The sequence below is a fragment of the Oryctolagus cuniculus genome, chromosome X (assembly GCF_051225735.1).
Source record: "Oryctolagus cuniculus isolate XC-2025 breed Fujian yellow rabbit chromosome X, ASM5122573v1, whole genome shotgun sequence".
NCBI classification, from domain to species: domain Eukaryota; kingdom Metazoa; phylum Chordata; class Mammalia; order Lagomorpha; family Leporidae; genus Oryctolagus; species Oryctolagus cuniculus.
The window spans coordinates 81,092,323-81,108,485 of record NC_142888.1 but is presented as its reverse complement, the minus strand read 5'-3'; the positions used below and the strand labels follow the sequence as shown (position 1 = coordinate 81,108,485).

Sequence of the window (16,163 nt, the reverse complement as noted above, 5' to 3'; positions counted from 1 at the left end):
GGTATTTATATATCACCCATTATGTACTAGGCACTGCGTTAGTACTGTTGGAAGAAGCATGGAAACAGGCATTAGTTTTATGTTTCAAATTTAAATTTTTTAAAAGATTTATTTATTTGAAGGGCAGAAGTGGTGGGGGGAGGGTGAGATGTCCATGTACTGTTTTACTCCCCAAATGGCTGCAATGGCTGGGGCTGGTCCAGGTTGAAGCCAAGAGCCCAGAACTCCATCTGAGTCTCCCACATGAGTGACAGGGGCCCAAGTTCTTGGGCCATCCTCTGCTGCTTTACCAAGTCCAGGGATGCTAGTGTCACAAGAAGTGGCTTAACTCATTGTGCCATGATGTTGGCCCCCATGTCTCACATTTAAGAAACAATATAGCATTGGTTGCAATTAAGACACTGCTTGGGATGCCTGCATCCCATACTGGAGTGCTTGGATTCAAGATCTGATGTGCATCCTGGGAGGCAGCAGGTGGTGGCTCAAGTACTTGGGTGCCTTCCACCCATGTGGGAGACCTGGATTGAGATTCAGGCTCCTGACTTCAACCTGGCCTGGTCCCAGCTATTGCAAGCATCTAGGGAGTGAACCTATGGATGAAACATCTCTTTGTCTCTATCTCTCTGACTTTTTTTAAAGATTTGTTTGTTTGAAAGTCAGAGTCACAGAGAGAGGGAGAGAGAGAGAGAATCTTCTATCCACTGGTTCACTCCCCAGATGGCTACAACAGCCAGGACTGGGCCATACTGAAGCCAGGAGCCAGGGGTTTCCTCTAGGTCTCTTACATGGGTAGCAGGGACACAAGAACTTGGGCCATTTGCTGCTGCTTTTCTGACTCCACTAGCAGTGAGCTGGATCAGAAATGGAGCAGTCAGGACATGAATTGGTGCCCATATGGGATTGCAGGTGGTGGCTTTACCTGTTATGCCACAGCGCTGACCCACTCTCTGCCTTTTAACTAAAATAAATGAAATAAAAAATTTAACACAGAAACAATCTAGTTATAGAAAGAAGACATTTACAAATGTAAGGCTAACCAACAGTACAACATGATGTGTGGCTGGAGTCAAGTAAAGAGAAGAGCCAATGGACTGTAGGATCTTGAGGGCAGGGCAATGGACTCATGGGGGCCAGGGCAGTTGGTAAATCTTAGTGCAGGTTAACACATTAAGTAACCCAAGCACTTAGCAGGGCTCTGGGGAAATGAGGGCACAGAACAAATATGTTTTGATGAGGATGTTGAGATGGACTGCATAAGGAACACAAAGCTCTCTGCTTTCTTGTTCATACAGATCTTTCAAGTCTATCCTTTCAGTGAGTTCATCCATTGATCTACCTTGTTTCAGAACTGTTGTGCTGGGAATGCTAAGACTTACTCAGAATGCCAAGGAAGCAGTGCTCCCTAGTGGCTAGGGGGGTTGGTATAGGAGCTAGACTGCCTGGACTTGAAACTTGGCTCTGATATTTGCTGTGATCTTGGACCACTGACCTAACCATCCCATGACTCAATTTTTATCATTGGTGAAATGGGGTAATGATAGTTAGCATCTATCTAACACAGTTACAAAGAGGATTAAATGAAGTAAGTTATATTAGTTGCTCAGCACAGTGTTTGGTTGCATATTACTTTCTCATTAAACAAATATTGAGTGCTTGTGATGTTCTCAGAACTTTCCTGGTGATGTGATATTGCAGTGAACAAAAGTTCCAAGGTATCTACTCTCAGCACTGTGTTAAATGCTGATGAGGATGAGTAGAGATTCAGGCCCTTCACTCAAACAATGTGGAATCTATCTTCCTTTCTTTTCAGTGAATTCCAATTCTTAGTCTATGAGTTATAACATACTTTAATTTTATTCCTCTTATGTACAGTTTGGGACATGCTCAATTGGACTTGCCCCAAATCGTAGAGTTAGAAACGTGCCAGGGGATTCCAATTTAATCCCATCAAGGTGGCATGAACCAATGCCATCTCACTAGTCCAAGTGCTCAGTTTCAGTTTACAATTGATCATAACGAAGGGATTAAGAATCAAAGGGATCACATAAACAAGACTAGTGTCTGCTAATGCTAACTGAAAGAATTAAAAAGGAGAGAACGATCCAACATGGGAAGCGGGATACACAGCAGACTCATAGAATGGCAGATGTCCTAAACAGCATTCTGACCTCAGAATCAGTCCTTAAGGCATTTGGATCTGGCTGAAGATCCCATGAGAGTATTTTAGGCATGGAAAGCCAAGACACTCTGGCAAAAAAAAAACCAAAAAAAAACAAAAAAAAAACCAAACAAACAAACAAACAAAAAAAAACAACCACCTAAATGAAAGATCTCTGCGAGTGAGATTCCAGTGGAAAGAACGGGGCCATCAAAGAAGGAGGTACCTTTCTCTGAAGGAAGGAGAGAACCTCCACTTTGACTATGGACTTGTCTAAATAAGATTGGAGTTGGTGAACTCAAAAGGCTTCCATAGCCTTGGCAACCCATGACAAGAGCCTAAGGTGATTACTGATGCCATAAATAAGAGTGTCAATTGTTAAGTCAACAACAGGAGTCACTGTGCACTTACTCCCCATGTAGGATCTCTGTCCTTAATATGTTGTACAATGTGAATTAATGCTATAACTAGTACTCAAACAGTACTTTACACTTTATGTTTCTGTGTGGGTGCAAACTGATGAAATCTTTACTTAATATATACTAAATCGATCTTCTGTATATAAAGATAACTGAAAATGAATCTTGATGTGAATGAAATGGGAGATGGAGTGGGAGAGGGGAGGGTTGCGGGTGGGAGGGAAGTTATTGGGGGGGGGGAGCCACTGTAATCCAAAAGCTGTACTTTGGAAATTTATATTTATTAAATAAAAGTTAAAAATTTTCATTCCTCTTTGTATATTTATGCAAGTGTTACAGCTATGCATTTCTGATGACTCAGCTTTGTAAGATTTCAATTTGAGTGTTTATAATATCAAGATTTTCTAAGTACATTGCAATTTTGATTTTGATATGTACTATTTCTACTTTTTGGAATGTATTGAGATATTCCATTTTTGATGGTTCAGTGTTTCTTTGTCCCTATTGTGTGCATAACGCTTTTCTCCTGAAGAAAAGAGACAATGAAGAGACCTGTTTGACTTTTGGGGTGTTTAGGGGAAGAATGAACTGGAAAACATGATTACATGAAGGTTGTTGAATGCCAGGATTCCTGGGTTGGTTTCTCTTCTAGTGAGACATTGTAGTTATTGAGGGATGGATAACAATAACAGGATCATCATATTATTTTTTGGAGAATAAACCAACACCATTGTTTAGGATGACTTGAGAGACGGGAAGAGGCAAGAGGCAAGGAAGACAGTTAGGAGGTTTTTAATATTAGTCTAGGACAGTGGCTTTTAAAGCTGAAAGTGTAACAGAATCCTCTGGAGGTCTTGTTAGGGCTCAGTGTTTCTGACTCAGTAAGTCTGTTGTGGGGCCTGAGAATGTGCATTTATAATAATTTTCCCAGACAATGCTGATATGCTGGTCAAAGAACCACATTTTGAGAGCTACTATTTTAGGAGAGAGTGGATGAGAACCAGAGCCTCTGAGAGTGTTGAGAGCTAGGCTAGAAAGGAAAGTATGTAAAAGATATTGAGTAGGAAGAAACCACAGAACTTGGGGATTGGCCATGGAGGCCAAGGAGAAGGAAGAATCAAAGATAACTAGAGAATATAGAATCTGGGTGCCTTGGAGAATATGAGAATCATAGACACAAAAAACCCAAATTTCTAGGAGTGGAATGCAGTCACATGCTAGGTCCCAGGAAAATATATGAGGCCCTAGATCTATCTGCATCTACACTGTGGCACTAAAGTTTAAAAGCTTCCTATTTTGTGTTCAGGAGGGCTTGGTGAGAAGGAAAAAGTCCAGGTCTGCGTTTAGTCTCTCCTTTTCTACAATGTTGGCTTTTGAGTAGAGAAAGAAAATTAAAAGAGAAACAGGGGAGAGTTGGGTAGAAGGAGGCTGAATATTCTGGAAGTGAAGAGCATACCTTTGAGTTGTTAAGTATTGGATGTATATTGGCAAACACTAAGAAGGAAAAAGCGCATGATAAATTCAGCGCAAGCCACACAGGACAGATTTAGGATACCACCTGAGATCATGGATGCAATTTCTGAGATAGGGCCTTGCACTTCCAGACTACCTAACCTTCTCTAGATTCAAGGCTTCTGATGCTGGTGCTGTGTTGCCCCTAGTTCTTTCCCAGCCTGTAGGGATTTTCCTTACCTGTTTCTCTCCGCTTGGCTTCCTGTAGCTGAGCAGAAGCTCCACAGCACCCACTACTTCTTTGCGGATGGCATAGAGCAACGCATCACCCACGTACACACTGTGGTTCAGCAGCAGTTCCATGATCTCCAAGTTCTCATTCTCAATGGCAATCAGCAGAGCACTTCGGCCTAAAGGGTCCATGCAGTTGATGTTGACATTGTAGTAGATTTCGGCCTCCTGTAGGGCCTGCTTCACAGTGGCATAGTCCCCCTTCTCCACGGCATTGAGGAAGGCCTTCTCCTCTGCAGAGAGCTCTGTCTCAGCCCTCACGATCTGCAGGGGGATACGGTCTCGGTATGGTGAGTAGTTGACTTTTTTGTAGTAGAGTTGGGCCATGGTTCATATCAGTTTCGAAAGCTGAGTGAGGAAAGAGAGGAAGACAAAAAATATTCTTAGATGCCTGAAGGTTTCATGTGACCAGTTATAGAAGCTAGTTGTAGAGGCAAAGTGATATAGCAGAAGAAGCCCAGGTTTTTGAGACATAAAGACCTGAGGTTCAGACCTTGGTTTTACCATTTAGCAGCTCTGTGACCTTGGGTGAGTTACTTAAGCCCTCTGTGCTTCATTTGTTACGACTCACATTATCAATATTAATATAACCAGCAGTTATCATTTAGTGACTATTTACTATGTACCACGTCTACGCTAGAGAATAATTCCTACCTTGTAAAGTTATTGTGAGAGTGAAATAAGGGCTACATTATCAAAACAACTAGCAGAGGATGAATCTCCTAAGACGTGGCACAAACTAGTTTCTTCCTTCTTTCCCTTCTGTTGTCTGAAAACACTCACGGATAATACTTGTGATTGGCAATGTGTAATTGAAGCTCATCTTTAGCCAGATTCCTTTGAATCCAAGTCTGTGGATCTGTACTAATTATACAGATTTCATTTGCAACTGTCTAGAAAACTGGATTGAAATCCTGTTTTCTTGCTAACTGTATCCTTGCTTCTTGCTGTGATTCATGGTGGTGGTTGTTGGGGGGAGTGGGGGGCGAGGGTGAGAGTTGAAGCGTATTGATTCTAATTGGCCAAAGTCATCTGCAAAAGATAAGCATTAAGTGTTTATACCCTCTGCCTATCCCTATTTTTTTCTCCACCATTCCACACCAAGAAGTTAACAGATCTGAGAATCTATTTAAATCTGAGAAGTGAATGGTCTTTTTTATTTGTACCACATCTAAAGCCAGATTACATCTGATAGAATTGATTTTGGTATAAAAACCCATTTATTGAGCTCCTACAATTTGTTTAAACTTTATCTCGGAGACCAGGATAAAAAACAGTCTTTGCCTTCACTTATGTAGAATGAATCACCATATAGAGCTCTCTTGCCTGGTAAGTTTACAGATCAAATTCATGCAAATTCCTCATTGACTCCTTATACTTGCCTGGTGAGATAGGAGTCATGAGCTTCCTCAAGGGGAGAAAATGAATCTCAGATCTGACTCCTCTTTCCCTCCCATCCCTGCTGTCTTCAGGACCTGTGAAGGCTAAAGTTAGGAGTTAGGATGAACCTTTTTCAGGGCTCATTACCAAAGTGTTTTGCCAGCAAAAGGAAATGGAAATGTAATGAAGAGCCCCTTGTCTGATCTTGTGGATGTAAGAGAAGATGAAGACATGAAGCTTCTACAAACATTTACCTTACTCTTTCAGGTAATTATACCCCTGCTTTGGCAGAAACAGAAGCATATATTATTATATCAAGTGGCATTTGCAATTCATGTCCTTGTGATTTTCTGGGAAGCTAAGTGTTTGAAGATGAGTGTTGTCTCTTACCCTGAACAGATCCAAGTGACAAATTTCTCTCTGCATCCAAATCTCAGGAGAGCAGGGTGCTATTTGGCTATTTCAGAGAAGTACTGATATTTTCTTTCATTACTTGCAAGTAACTCAGCAGTGACTAAAGGAAAGCAGCACTTAAAGGAAGCATTTGTCACTCAACAACAAATGACTTTAATAATACTAATTGTAGAACTACCTCTCTGCCTCTATGATATAAACAGAAACGGGGAAGGAAGAGACCATGTGACCTCCTGAAGTGACTCAACAACCCAATACAGCTTCGATTTAGTTAATCAATATGAGTACACTGAAAGCCTCCAGTGAGCCTAGCACTCTGCTTGTAACTGGGGGTGGGGGGGTTGGGGGAAGTAGGATATTGAAAGAATAAATCTTTGCCTTCATGACACTTCACATGGATTACCACAACAGCCTTGGAATTAATCATCCTGACCCATTCTGTGGTCCTCAGACCATCTTCCACCCCACCCCCAAGTTATCTCATTAAACACAGATCTGATCCCATTTCCTTCCCCTGTGATTTATTTCCTGGTGCTCTTGTGATGAAATTAATACCCCTTTCTGAGGCCAAAAGATCTTGGCTTATAATTTCCTCTTCAATCTCATTTGAAGTCACTCTCTCACCCTCAGTCCTCACCCTTTAGCTTTTGATTCTTTCAACATGCCAAGATTTTTCCTACCCTTAGATCTTCAGTCGTGGCCTCAAACACTCTTCTGCAGTGCTTTTCATCTTTCAGGCCTCACCAAAATTTGACCTCTTCAGGAGTTGCCCCCATTAACCACCTTCTCCAGGGAAGTTTCTTCATATTCCTCCTTCCATTGTACTCTGCCCTCTTCCTCTCTGTTTATTGCAATTTGTAGTTATCTAGTTCTTTATATTACTTGGTAATTTTCTCTCATGTCTAACTAAGCCTTAAAGCTCAAGTACAGGGATTGCATCTGACTTGTTTTTCTAGCACCTGCTTCTAGTCCAGTGCCTGGCACATCCTGGTGATACCAGTCTGATGAATGAATGAGTCCACTTGGTATGATATTCCTGCCTTTCTTTACATGCCACTCTAAGTTCTAGCTGTATTGTGCCACGTTTTCTGGGTTGCCCTTTTATGAGCATGCCTTTGCACATGGCTTCATCTCACTCTCTACTTAACAAACTCTTCCTCATGCTTTAGCACCTTGTTCAGAGGTCCCCTTCTCTATGAATCTTTTCCCAAGTGTCCCCAGGAAGTTAGCCAAACTCCTTCCAAGTTCTCCATGGGTACTTTATTCACATTTCTATAAGTGTAGCCAACTGTATGTGTGTTTCCTACAATTAGGGTCAGAGTACTTTGATTTCTTCATTTGCAGCAGTCACCCAGGGTATAGAATGATGGGTGCTCAGTGAAATGGTGTCTAATAAGAAAAACCAGTTTAGTTGAAGAGGGTTGGCAGTCATGGAATGAGATACTAAATTGGTGGCACTGATTTGGTGTTTTGTAATTTCAGGAAGGGCTCTGAGAGGTCAAGAAATCTTAGGGAAGTTTTATGGAAGTGGTGCTCCTAAGCTAGTTCTTGGAGGATAAATTAAATCTGAAAATGTGAAGGCAGCACAGGCACCACAGAGTTTAGGAGAAAAGGTGGTAAGATTGAGCACAGCCTCACTGGAAGATGGGATGGAGGCAGCAGTGGGAACAGGGTGGTGGTAGTGATTAATTGTTAGGGTATAATGAGATATAGGGGTTCTTCTTCTTCTTCTTCTTGTTCTTCTTCTTCTTCTTATTGCTGTTGCCAATTTGCCATGTAAGAGGTTATCACAGAAGAAAAAGCTGAATGTTGGTTCAGATGGTGTAACTGGTGGTAGGCTAAGTATTATTGCTACAGGAAAATCATTGTTATGAATACTCTAGTCAGGCAAAGCTGTTGGTAAACAGAGGAAAAATGTGTCCCAGGGAAAGCTGAAAATAAAGGTAACCAACTCAGTTAGTGCCTTATTTTGTGTAGGCGCTATGCCAGGAGCTAGGGCAATAGAGATATAAAAATAATTGTTAGAGTTTTAAGTAATGTCCCAGGAACAGTGCCAGGTACTGGGATGGCACTATTATTACTATTACCTCTACTAGTAATAATGAAGGTAACAAACATTACCATTCATTGAATTTTCACTATGTGCCAGAGGCATGGGTTAATGTAGTGAAAAGAGATGGCAGTAAAACCAGGGTAATCTGAAATGTGAGGTAGTTATAATTGGATGATATGTAGTCAATTCAAAGGCTGGTTTTAGTTTTCATATCTTGCTCTTGGAATTAATCTGGTGTATTTCATTTCCATTGGGATGTGTTATGAAAGGCTTCAGAGTATTCTTCTATAGAAAAAAAAACCTCCAGAGGCTTGCCTAAGATTTTACTATTTCAGTCATTCTTCCTTTAAAACACCTGCAAACTAGCCTTGGAAGGAGTAATAAATCAAGTGGCTAACAGTCAGTAATATCTCAGTGTGGATTCCTTCATTTGGATAATTGCTATGACCTTGGAAGTAGAGCGATGCCAGGCTAGGACAGAGGCGATGTGCTGGAGGGGAAAGAAGATCCTTGGTATGCAGCCTTGGAAGCCTCTTTTAAGTAGCGATGCCCACCTTCTCCACTGAGAATGGTACAGAAGTGGATCCCATGAATCATCTGCCAATGTGTAGCAGGCTCACATAGATGTCTAACGATTTGTCTAGTTCCCTGTCTGCTTCCAATCCCCATAGCTAGAGAAATGTGACTCTCACTTAGAGCTTTGACCTCAGTGTCACTCCAGGTTCTGAGACCAGTTCCAGCTGTACATGCTTACTGTTCATCCTACTCTACCTTATTCTGGGGATAAACAACTAATGATGGATTTCCTGGCATCTCTTGAGGATGTATTGTTGGGAAGTTTCCTTTTCATCACCATTTACCTTTGTACTTGGCAGAAGGCATTTATCTGCTATTAACCTAAGCCAAACATTGAAGTATGAGGGGGCTGTAAAATACTCATGAAGTGGTGGGTATTTGGTACAGCGGTTAAAATACCTGTATCCCACATTGGAGTGACTGGGCTTGAGCCCTGGCTCTACTTTGAATTCAGCTTCCTGCTAATACACACCCTGGAGGCGGTAGCTGGGTCCCTGCCATCCACATAGGTGACTCAGATTGAGTTATTGGGCTCCTAGCTTTGGTCTGGATTAGCCCCTGCTGTGGGCATTTGGGGAGTAAACCAGTATATGGGTGATTTCTCTTTGTCTCTCAGTCTCTCTGCCTTTCAACTACATTTTTAAAAATGGAAATAAAACATGCATGGACAAAATGAAATTAAAACATACTGCACATTTTCCATGAACGTTTTGAAGAACCCTGGTAGACTTAACTGCAGGAAAAAAAACAGCCAGTGCTTCATGCTGCTCTGTCAATGAGCCCCACTCCCAGTATAGTCCCCCGAGCATGAAAGATTAAGAACAGTCTAACAGGCTGCCTCAGAGGGCTTATCATGTTCTCTCTTTTCTTTGCTGCTGGCCAGAGGAGTTTGTCTAATGGGATCTGTGACATTTGTGGGCTTAAATGATGCGATTTAAAGAGCTAAATCAATGGACTGGGCAGAAGGCCAGGGCACAAAGTGGCCTTGCCAAATCCCAGCTCAGATCATTGCCCAGCACATGACTTTATCTATAAGGAAGAAAGGCTGGCTTTCTATACCTAACTGGAAAAAATTTGCCTTAGAAGGGACTTTGTTTCTGTGTGTAGCTTTCATGGCTTCATGCACTGTGTACCATGAAGTTTGGAGTTGAAATTGTAACTTATCATCATTACCAAGCTTGTCTGTCCATCCAATCATCCGTTTCTTCAAGATCTTTCTAAGGCAAGTAGATTTAATCTGATAAGTATAATCTAAAAGGTGAATGGCCCAAAATTAGCAATTCAGTAAATAATTCTTACTATATACCAGGTATTGTGATAGAAGCTGTTGGTAATGGCTGAGTGGCTTAAACCCATACCTCCTCCAGGAAAAAAATTACTTTGGAATGGGGCATTCACTGCCCAGTTCCAAGAGTGATTACAGTGGAAACTTCATGTGCAAAGGCACAGGGGTAGGCTAGTCAGAGAAAGGTTGTGGGTGTCAGTTTTGAGAGCATTTTGGTTCCTTTCATATTACCACTTTGATAACTTTCTAATTTTATTGTGGTAACACTAATCTTACTCTGAAAGCTCCAGATCTTGAATGTCCCACAACAGACCCCAAAAGTCAATAAGAGTGATCTCAGTTTTAAAAAGAACTCTCCTTGACAGCATCATTTTATGAGACTGTTCAGTTAACAAGTACCTCCAAAGAGTGGGAAACTCACTAGTGCCTCCCTGCATGATGAGCACTGACTTTTTAGCAAATGCCTCTCTATGTCCAGCTGAATCTACTTGCCTACAACTTTTATCCCTAGCCCTACTTCTGTTTTCTAGAGCAGCATCAAATGAAGCACTCCTTTTTACACATAAAAACCCTCAAAAATTTAATGTCAACAGTAATATTTCCCTTTGCCCAAATCTCCCTTACTCTAGAATTTACATTCTCAGTTTCTTCAATGCTTCTCCATATTAGTTTCCAGATTTTGGAACATTCTAATGTCAGTTTCTAGTTATACTTTCTATCTCTCTCTCTCCCTCTCCATCTCTCTCTTTCTCTCTCCATCTCTCTCTCTCTCTCTTAGATTCTATGCATTTAAAAGTCAGTGATATACTTTGTGTTTCAGGGTAAAAACTTTATTCAACAATTTCAGTAATTTATAAATAAAAATATTTAACACTACTTTGAGCAAGATATTGTGTTAGTTGCTTTACATACACTATTTAAATTAATTCTCACTTTTAGGCAGTTACCATTATTATTTCCCATCTTACAGGTAGGGAACCTGAAGCACAGAGAGATTAAACAAATTCTTTAAAGTCACACAGCTTGTAAGTGGTACAGAGGAATTGGAGTCAAGCTTCTGACATTCTTAAGTACTTCAAAGTAGAAGATTTTTTTGGTATATTCTATGCACCTGCTATTTGTCAAACTCATAGCACATGGTAGTTAGGAACACAAGTACACACACACACACACACACACACACACGGCATGACCCTTGCCTTCAAGCAGCTCTAAGTCCAGAAGGAGAGACACAAATATAAATAAGTTAAATGTACTATAGTCTGATAGGATTCCTAATGTATAGTAGACACAGAGGAAGAAGTGTTCCATTGCACTTGGGAAGTGAAAGTATCACAGAGGAAGTTATATTTGTATTGTGTCTTGGAGGCATGGGAGGAGTTTGCTTCAAGGTAATATAGGGGGGGTTGTCATTCTAGGTAGTGGATATAGCACATGTGCAGGTGTGGGTAGACAAACCACAATGATATTTAAGGCAACATTGGCAATCTTTCTGTTTTTCAAACATATCGAACATGTAATCCCTTTGGGCATATGTACATTTGGTTTATTGCCTACAATCCTCTCCCATAGATCTTCAGTTTCTTATCATGTAGGTTTCAGATCAAATGTCATCTCTTCAGTGAAGCTTCCCAAGACAACTCTTGCAAACCCCACACATGTCACTCTGTCTCATTATCTTGGCTTGACATTCTTTAGGATAAGTCCACCAAGAGCTTATTATTTGAATTGACCATATTTTTCTTTGTTTACTACTTTGACATTTGGCTCTCTCAACCCAAATGTAAACTCCAAAATAGCAAGAACTACATCAATCAAGTTTACTACTGTGTTCCCAGAATCTGGTATATAGTAGGCTCCCAATAAATGCATATTGGATTATTTACACACAATCATGCTAGGTTCATAGATGATGAAATGCTCTGTTGGCATAGCCTGGCTTTTGTTTGTATGTTGAACCTCACCTCTACCATGCAATGTACTCAGGCAAGAAGCCCCTCTTTCACCTTAAGCAAATAGTCTTAATTGGTATAAGGTACGTCAGTTGGGTGACTACATTTCTTTGGCTAAGGCTTGACCTAGATTTGGGTATTTGATTCGATTATGGCTGGGTTTCTGAGAGAGTTTTCTTTGTTATTAAAAAGAGATAGAAAAGAAGAAAGATTTCACTTTTTGCTTCTGGATGTTGTCATTTGCATGCAGTACTAAGACTTAGGTAGCCATCTTGGAACTCCAAGGAAAACCAACCTAAGAGATGCAGCCTCCAAGTTGAGAATGGCATAAACTGGATCTTTCATAACATCTTTAAACCACTGAACTAATCAATCAGAGAGGTACTCAACCTCTAGGCTTCTGGTTGTATGAGATCACCCTGTTTTGTTAACCCATATTTAGTCATGTTTTTCTGTTACAAGAAGCTGAAGGCCTAAATGAGAGCAATTTCTAAAATATAAGTTACTAAAATTAAACCACAGAGATAGAAAAGCTGAACAGATTAATCATCATAACGTAAATGAAAACAATTTGAAATATATACCAATTAAAAGTCACTTAGCTCAGGTGGTTTCTTAGCTGTATATAGAACTTTAAAAATGCAGTCAGTTCTCTTGATACTGAAATATTTCAGATCATACAAAAAGAATGAACACTCAATGAATTCTACAGGGCTAGTATAATCTTAATGCCAAAATCTGATAAAGATATCCCCAAATGAAAACTATAGACAAATTTCAATGATGACAATAGCTTCAAAAATTCTAAATAAAGTGTTAGCAAATTGAAACCAGTAATGTATTTGAAGAATAATACACTATGGCCATGTAGAATTTATCCTATGAATGCAGTTATTTTTTTTACTTTTCTTTTTTTTAAACTTTTATTTAATAAATATAAATTTCCAAAGTACAACTTTGGATTATAGTGGTTTTTTCCCCCCATAACCACCCTCCCACCCAAAACCATCCCATCTCCCACTCCCTCTCCCGTCTCATTCTTCATCAAGATTCATTTTCAATTATCTTTATATACAGATCAGTTTAGTATATACTAAGTAAAGATTTCAACAGTTTGCACCTACACAGAAACAGAGTATAAAGTACTGCTTAAGTACTAGTTATACCATTAATTCACATTGTACAACATATTAAGAACAGAGATCCTACATGGGGAGTAAGTGCACAGTGACTCCTGTTGTTGATTTAACAATTGACACTCTTATTTATGATGTCAGTAATCATCCTAGGCTCTTGTCTTGAGCTGCCAATGCCATGGAAGCCTTTTGAGTTCACCAACTCCAATCTTATTTAGACAAGGCCATAGTCAAAGTGGAGGTTCTCTCCTCCCTTCAGAGAAAGGTACCTCCTTCTTTGATGGCCCGTTCTTTCCACTGGGATCTCACTTACAGAGTTCTTTCATTTAGGTGTTTTTTTTTTTTTTTCCAGAGTGTCTTGGCTTTCCATGCCTAAAATACTCTCATGGGATCTTCAGCCAGATCCAAATGTCTTAAGGACTGATTCTGAGGTCAGAGTGCTGTTTAGGACATCTGCCAGTCTATGAGTCTGCTGTGTATCCTGCTTTTCTCTGAAGGGAGGAGAGAACTTCCATTTTGACTATGACCTTGTCTAAATAAGATCGGAGTTAGTGAACTCAAAAGGCTTCCATAGCCTTGGCAACTCATGACAAGAGCCTAGGGTTATTATTAACACCATAAATAACAGGAGTCACTATGCACTTACTCCCCATGTAGGATCTCTGTCCTTAATGTGTTATACAATGTGAATTAATGCTGCAACTAGTACTCAAATAGTACTTTACACTTTGTGTTTCTGTGTAGGTTCAAACTGTTGAAATCTTTACTTAATATATACTAAATTGATCTTCTGTATATAAAGATAATTGAAAATGAATCTTGATGTGAATGGAATTGGAGAGGGAGTGGGGAGATGGGATTGTTGCGGGTGGGAGGGAAGTTATTGGGGGGGGGAGCCACTGTAATCCAAAAGCTGTACTTTGGAAATTTATATTTATTAAATAAAAGTTAAAAAAAACAAATTCAGAAATAAAAAAAAGAAATACATGAATCTATACATACAAGTGGCTCAAAGAATTCCAAGGAGCAACTCAAAGAGATCCATACTGAGACATACTATAATCAAACTCTCAAGAGCCAAAGATGAAAGAAGGATATTGAAATCCATTAATGAAGTCAATTGTCACATTAAAGGGCTCCTCAATAAGATTAACATGTGATTTCTCTTCCCAAACCATGGAGATCAAAATGCTGTGGATGATAGCAAAAGAAAACAAAATTAAAAATCTTCTAAATCAGGAATTTACATCTTCCAAAACTACCCTTAAAGTAGAAGACAAAATTAAGATATGCTGAGATAAACAAAATATGATGGAACTTGTTACTAATAAACTTGCCCTGTAAGAAATGATAAAGGCAAACTTTCAGGCTTAATGGCAATCTGAAGCCATATGAACAAGTAGAGAACACTTGAAAATAGAATTACAAAGCTAAATTTAAAAGCCAGTATTCTAGTACCTTTGGTTTCTAAGTTTTACTTTTTCTATCTGACTTAACGGACAAATGCATAAAACATAAATTATTCATTTATGTTAGTGGATATATGACATAAACATCTAAGTTCTTACAAAAACAACATAGAAAGGAAGTAATGGAGCTGAAAAAGGAAAGTTTATTATGTAATTGAAGCTAAATTGTTATTAATTAAAACTAATTTGAAATAAATTTAAGATGATAATTATACCTGCCATGATAACCACTAAGGAAGTAACTAGGGGCTGGCATGGCTCAGCATTAGGCTGCTGCTTGTAACACCGGCATCCCATATCTGAGCACCAGTTTGGGTCTCAACTGCTCTACTTCCTACCCAGCTCCCTGCTAATGTACCTGGGAAGGCAGTAGAAGATGGCCCAAGTACTTGGGTCCCTGCACCCACGTGGGAGACTTGGATGGTATTCCAGGCTCCTGGCTTTGGCCTCGGCTAGCTCTGGTTTTATACCCATCTGGGCAGTTAACCAGTGGATGAAAGCACTCTCTTTTCTCCTCTCCTTTCTCCATCTCTCTCCATTTTAGAAGAGAAATAAAATAACTAAAAACAATACAGAAATGATACATTACAAAAGTCAAACACAAAAGAAGACAGTAATGAAGGACTTAAATGACAAAAAATACATAAGACTTATAGAAAACAAATAGCAAATGGTAGAAGTAAATCCCATAATTATAAGGTGAAGGATTCAAGGAAAGGCAGTGGGAGACAATGCCGCTTTTGAATATGTTGATGTTTGAAGTTTTTGTTGGTACATGAGGAGGCAAGATCAAGTCAGTATCTGGAGGTTGTTCTTGAGAGCTAGAGACCTGAACTTGAGAGTTAATCAGCATATCGACCAGAGGTTCTCAACCTTGGGTGTCCATTAGATCCACTTGGGAGATCTTAAAAAAATACCCATGCCTGGGTCACTTTATCTCCCTCATTTAATATATCTTTTTTAATTTTTAAAGACTTATTTATTTGAAATGCACCATGACAGTGAAAGAGAAAGGAAGGGAGAGAGAGAGAGAGAGAGAGAGAGAGAGAGAGAGAGAGAGGTATCTTCCATATGCTAGTTCACTGTCTAAAGGCCTGCAATAGATGGCTAGGTTAGGCTGAAGCCAGGAGCTAGGAACTCCATCTGGGTCTCCAACATAGTTGGGAGGAACCCCAATACTCTGGCCATCTTTTACTACCTCCAAGTTGCGTTAACATGAAGGAGTAGGGCAGGCACTGTGGCACAGTGGGTTAAACTGCTGCCTGCCGTGCTGGCATTCCATAAGGGTATCCACTCACTTCTTATCTAGCTCCCTGTTAATGTGCCTGGGAAAGCAGCAGCAGGTGGTCCAAATGAAGTTCCCTGGTGTCTGGCTTCAGCCTGGCCCAGCCCTGGCAGATTTGGGGAATCAACCAGCAGATGGAGAATCTCTCTCTTTCTCTCTCTCTCTCTCTCTCTCTCTCTCTCTCTCTCTCTTTTCATTTGTCTCTTCCTCTCTTTAACTCAGCCTTTCAAATGAGTAAGTAAATCTTTAAAAATCATGAAGATGTATCAGAGGCATTAAGTAGGCAGGACTTA

General features: G+C 40.0%; 1 protein-coding gene across 1 annotated transcript in view; it reads right to left on the bottom strand.

The window, feature by feature from the left end:
* TRPC5 (transient receptor potential cation channel subfamily C member 5) overlaps positions 1-16,163 on the bottom strand; it is a 324,015-nt gene that overhangs the window by 149,877 nt on the left and 157,975 nt on the right. Inside the window, 1 exon segment of the mRNA NM_001082779.1 lies at positions 4,270-4,668. Within this exon segment, the coding sequence (NP_001076248.1) occupies positions 4,270-4,647 (378 nt within the window). The 5' untranslated portion in view covers positions 4,648-4,668.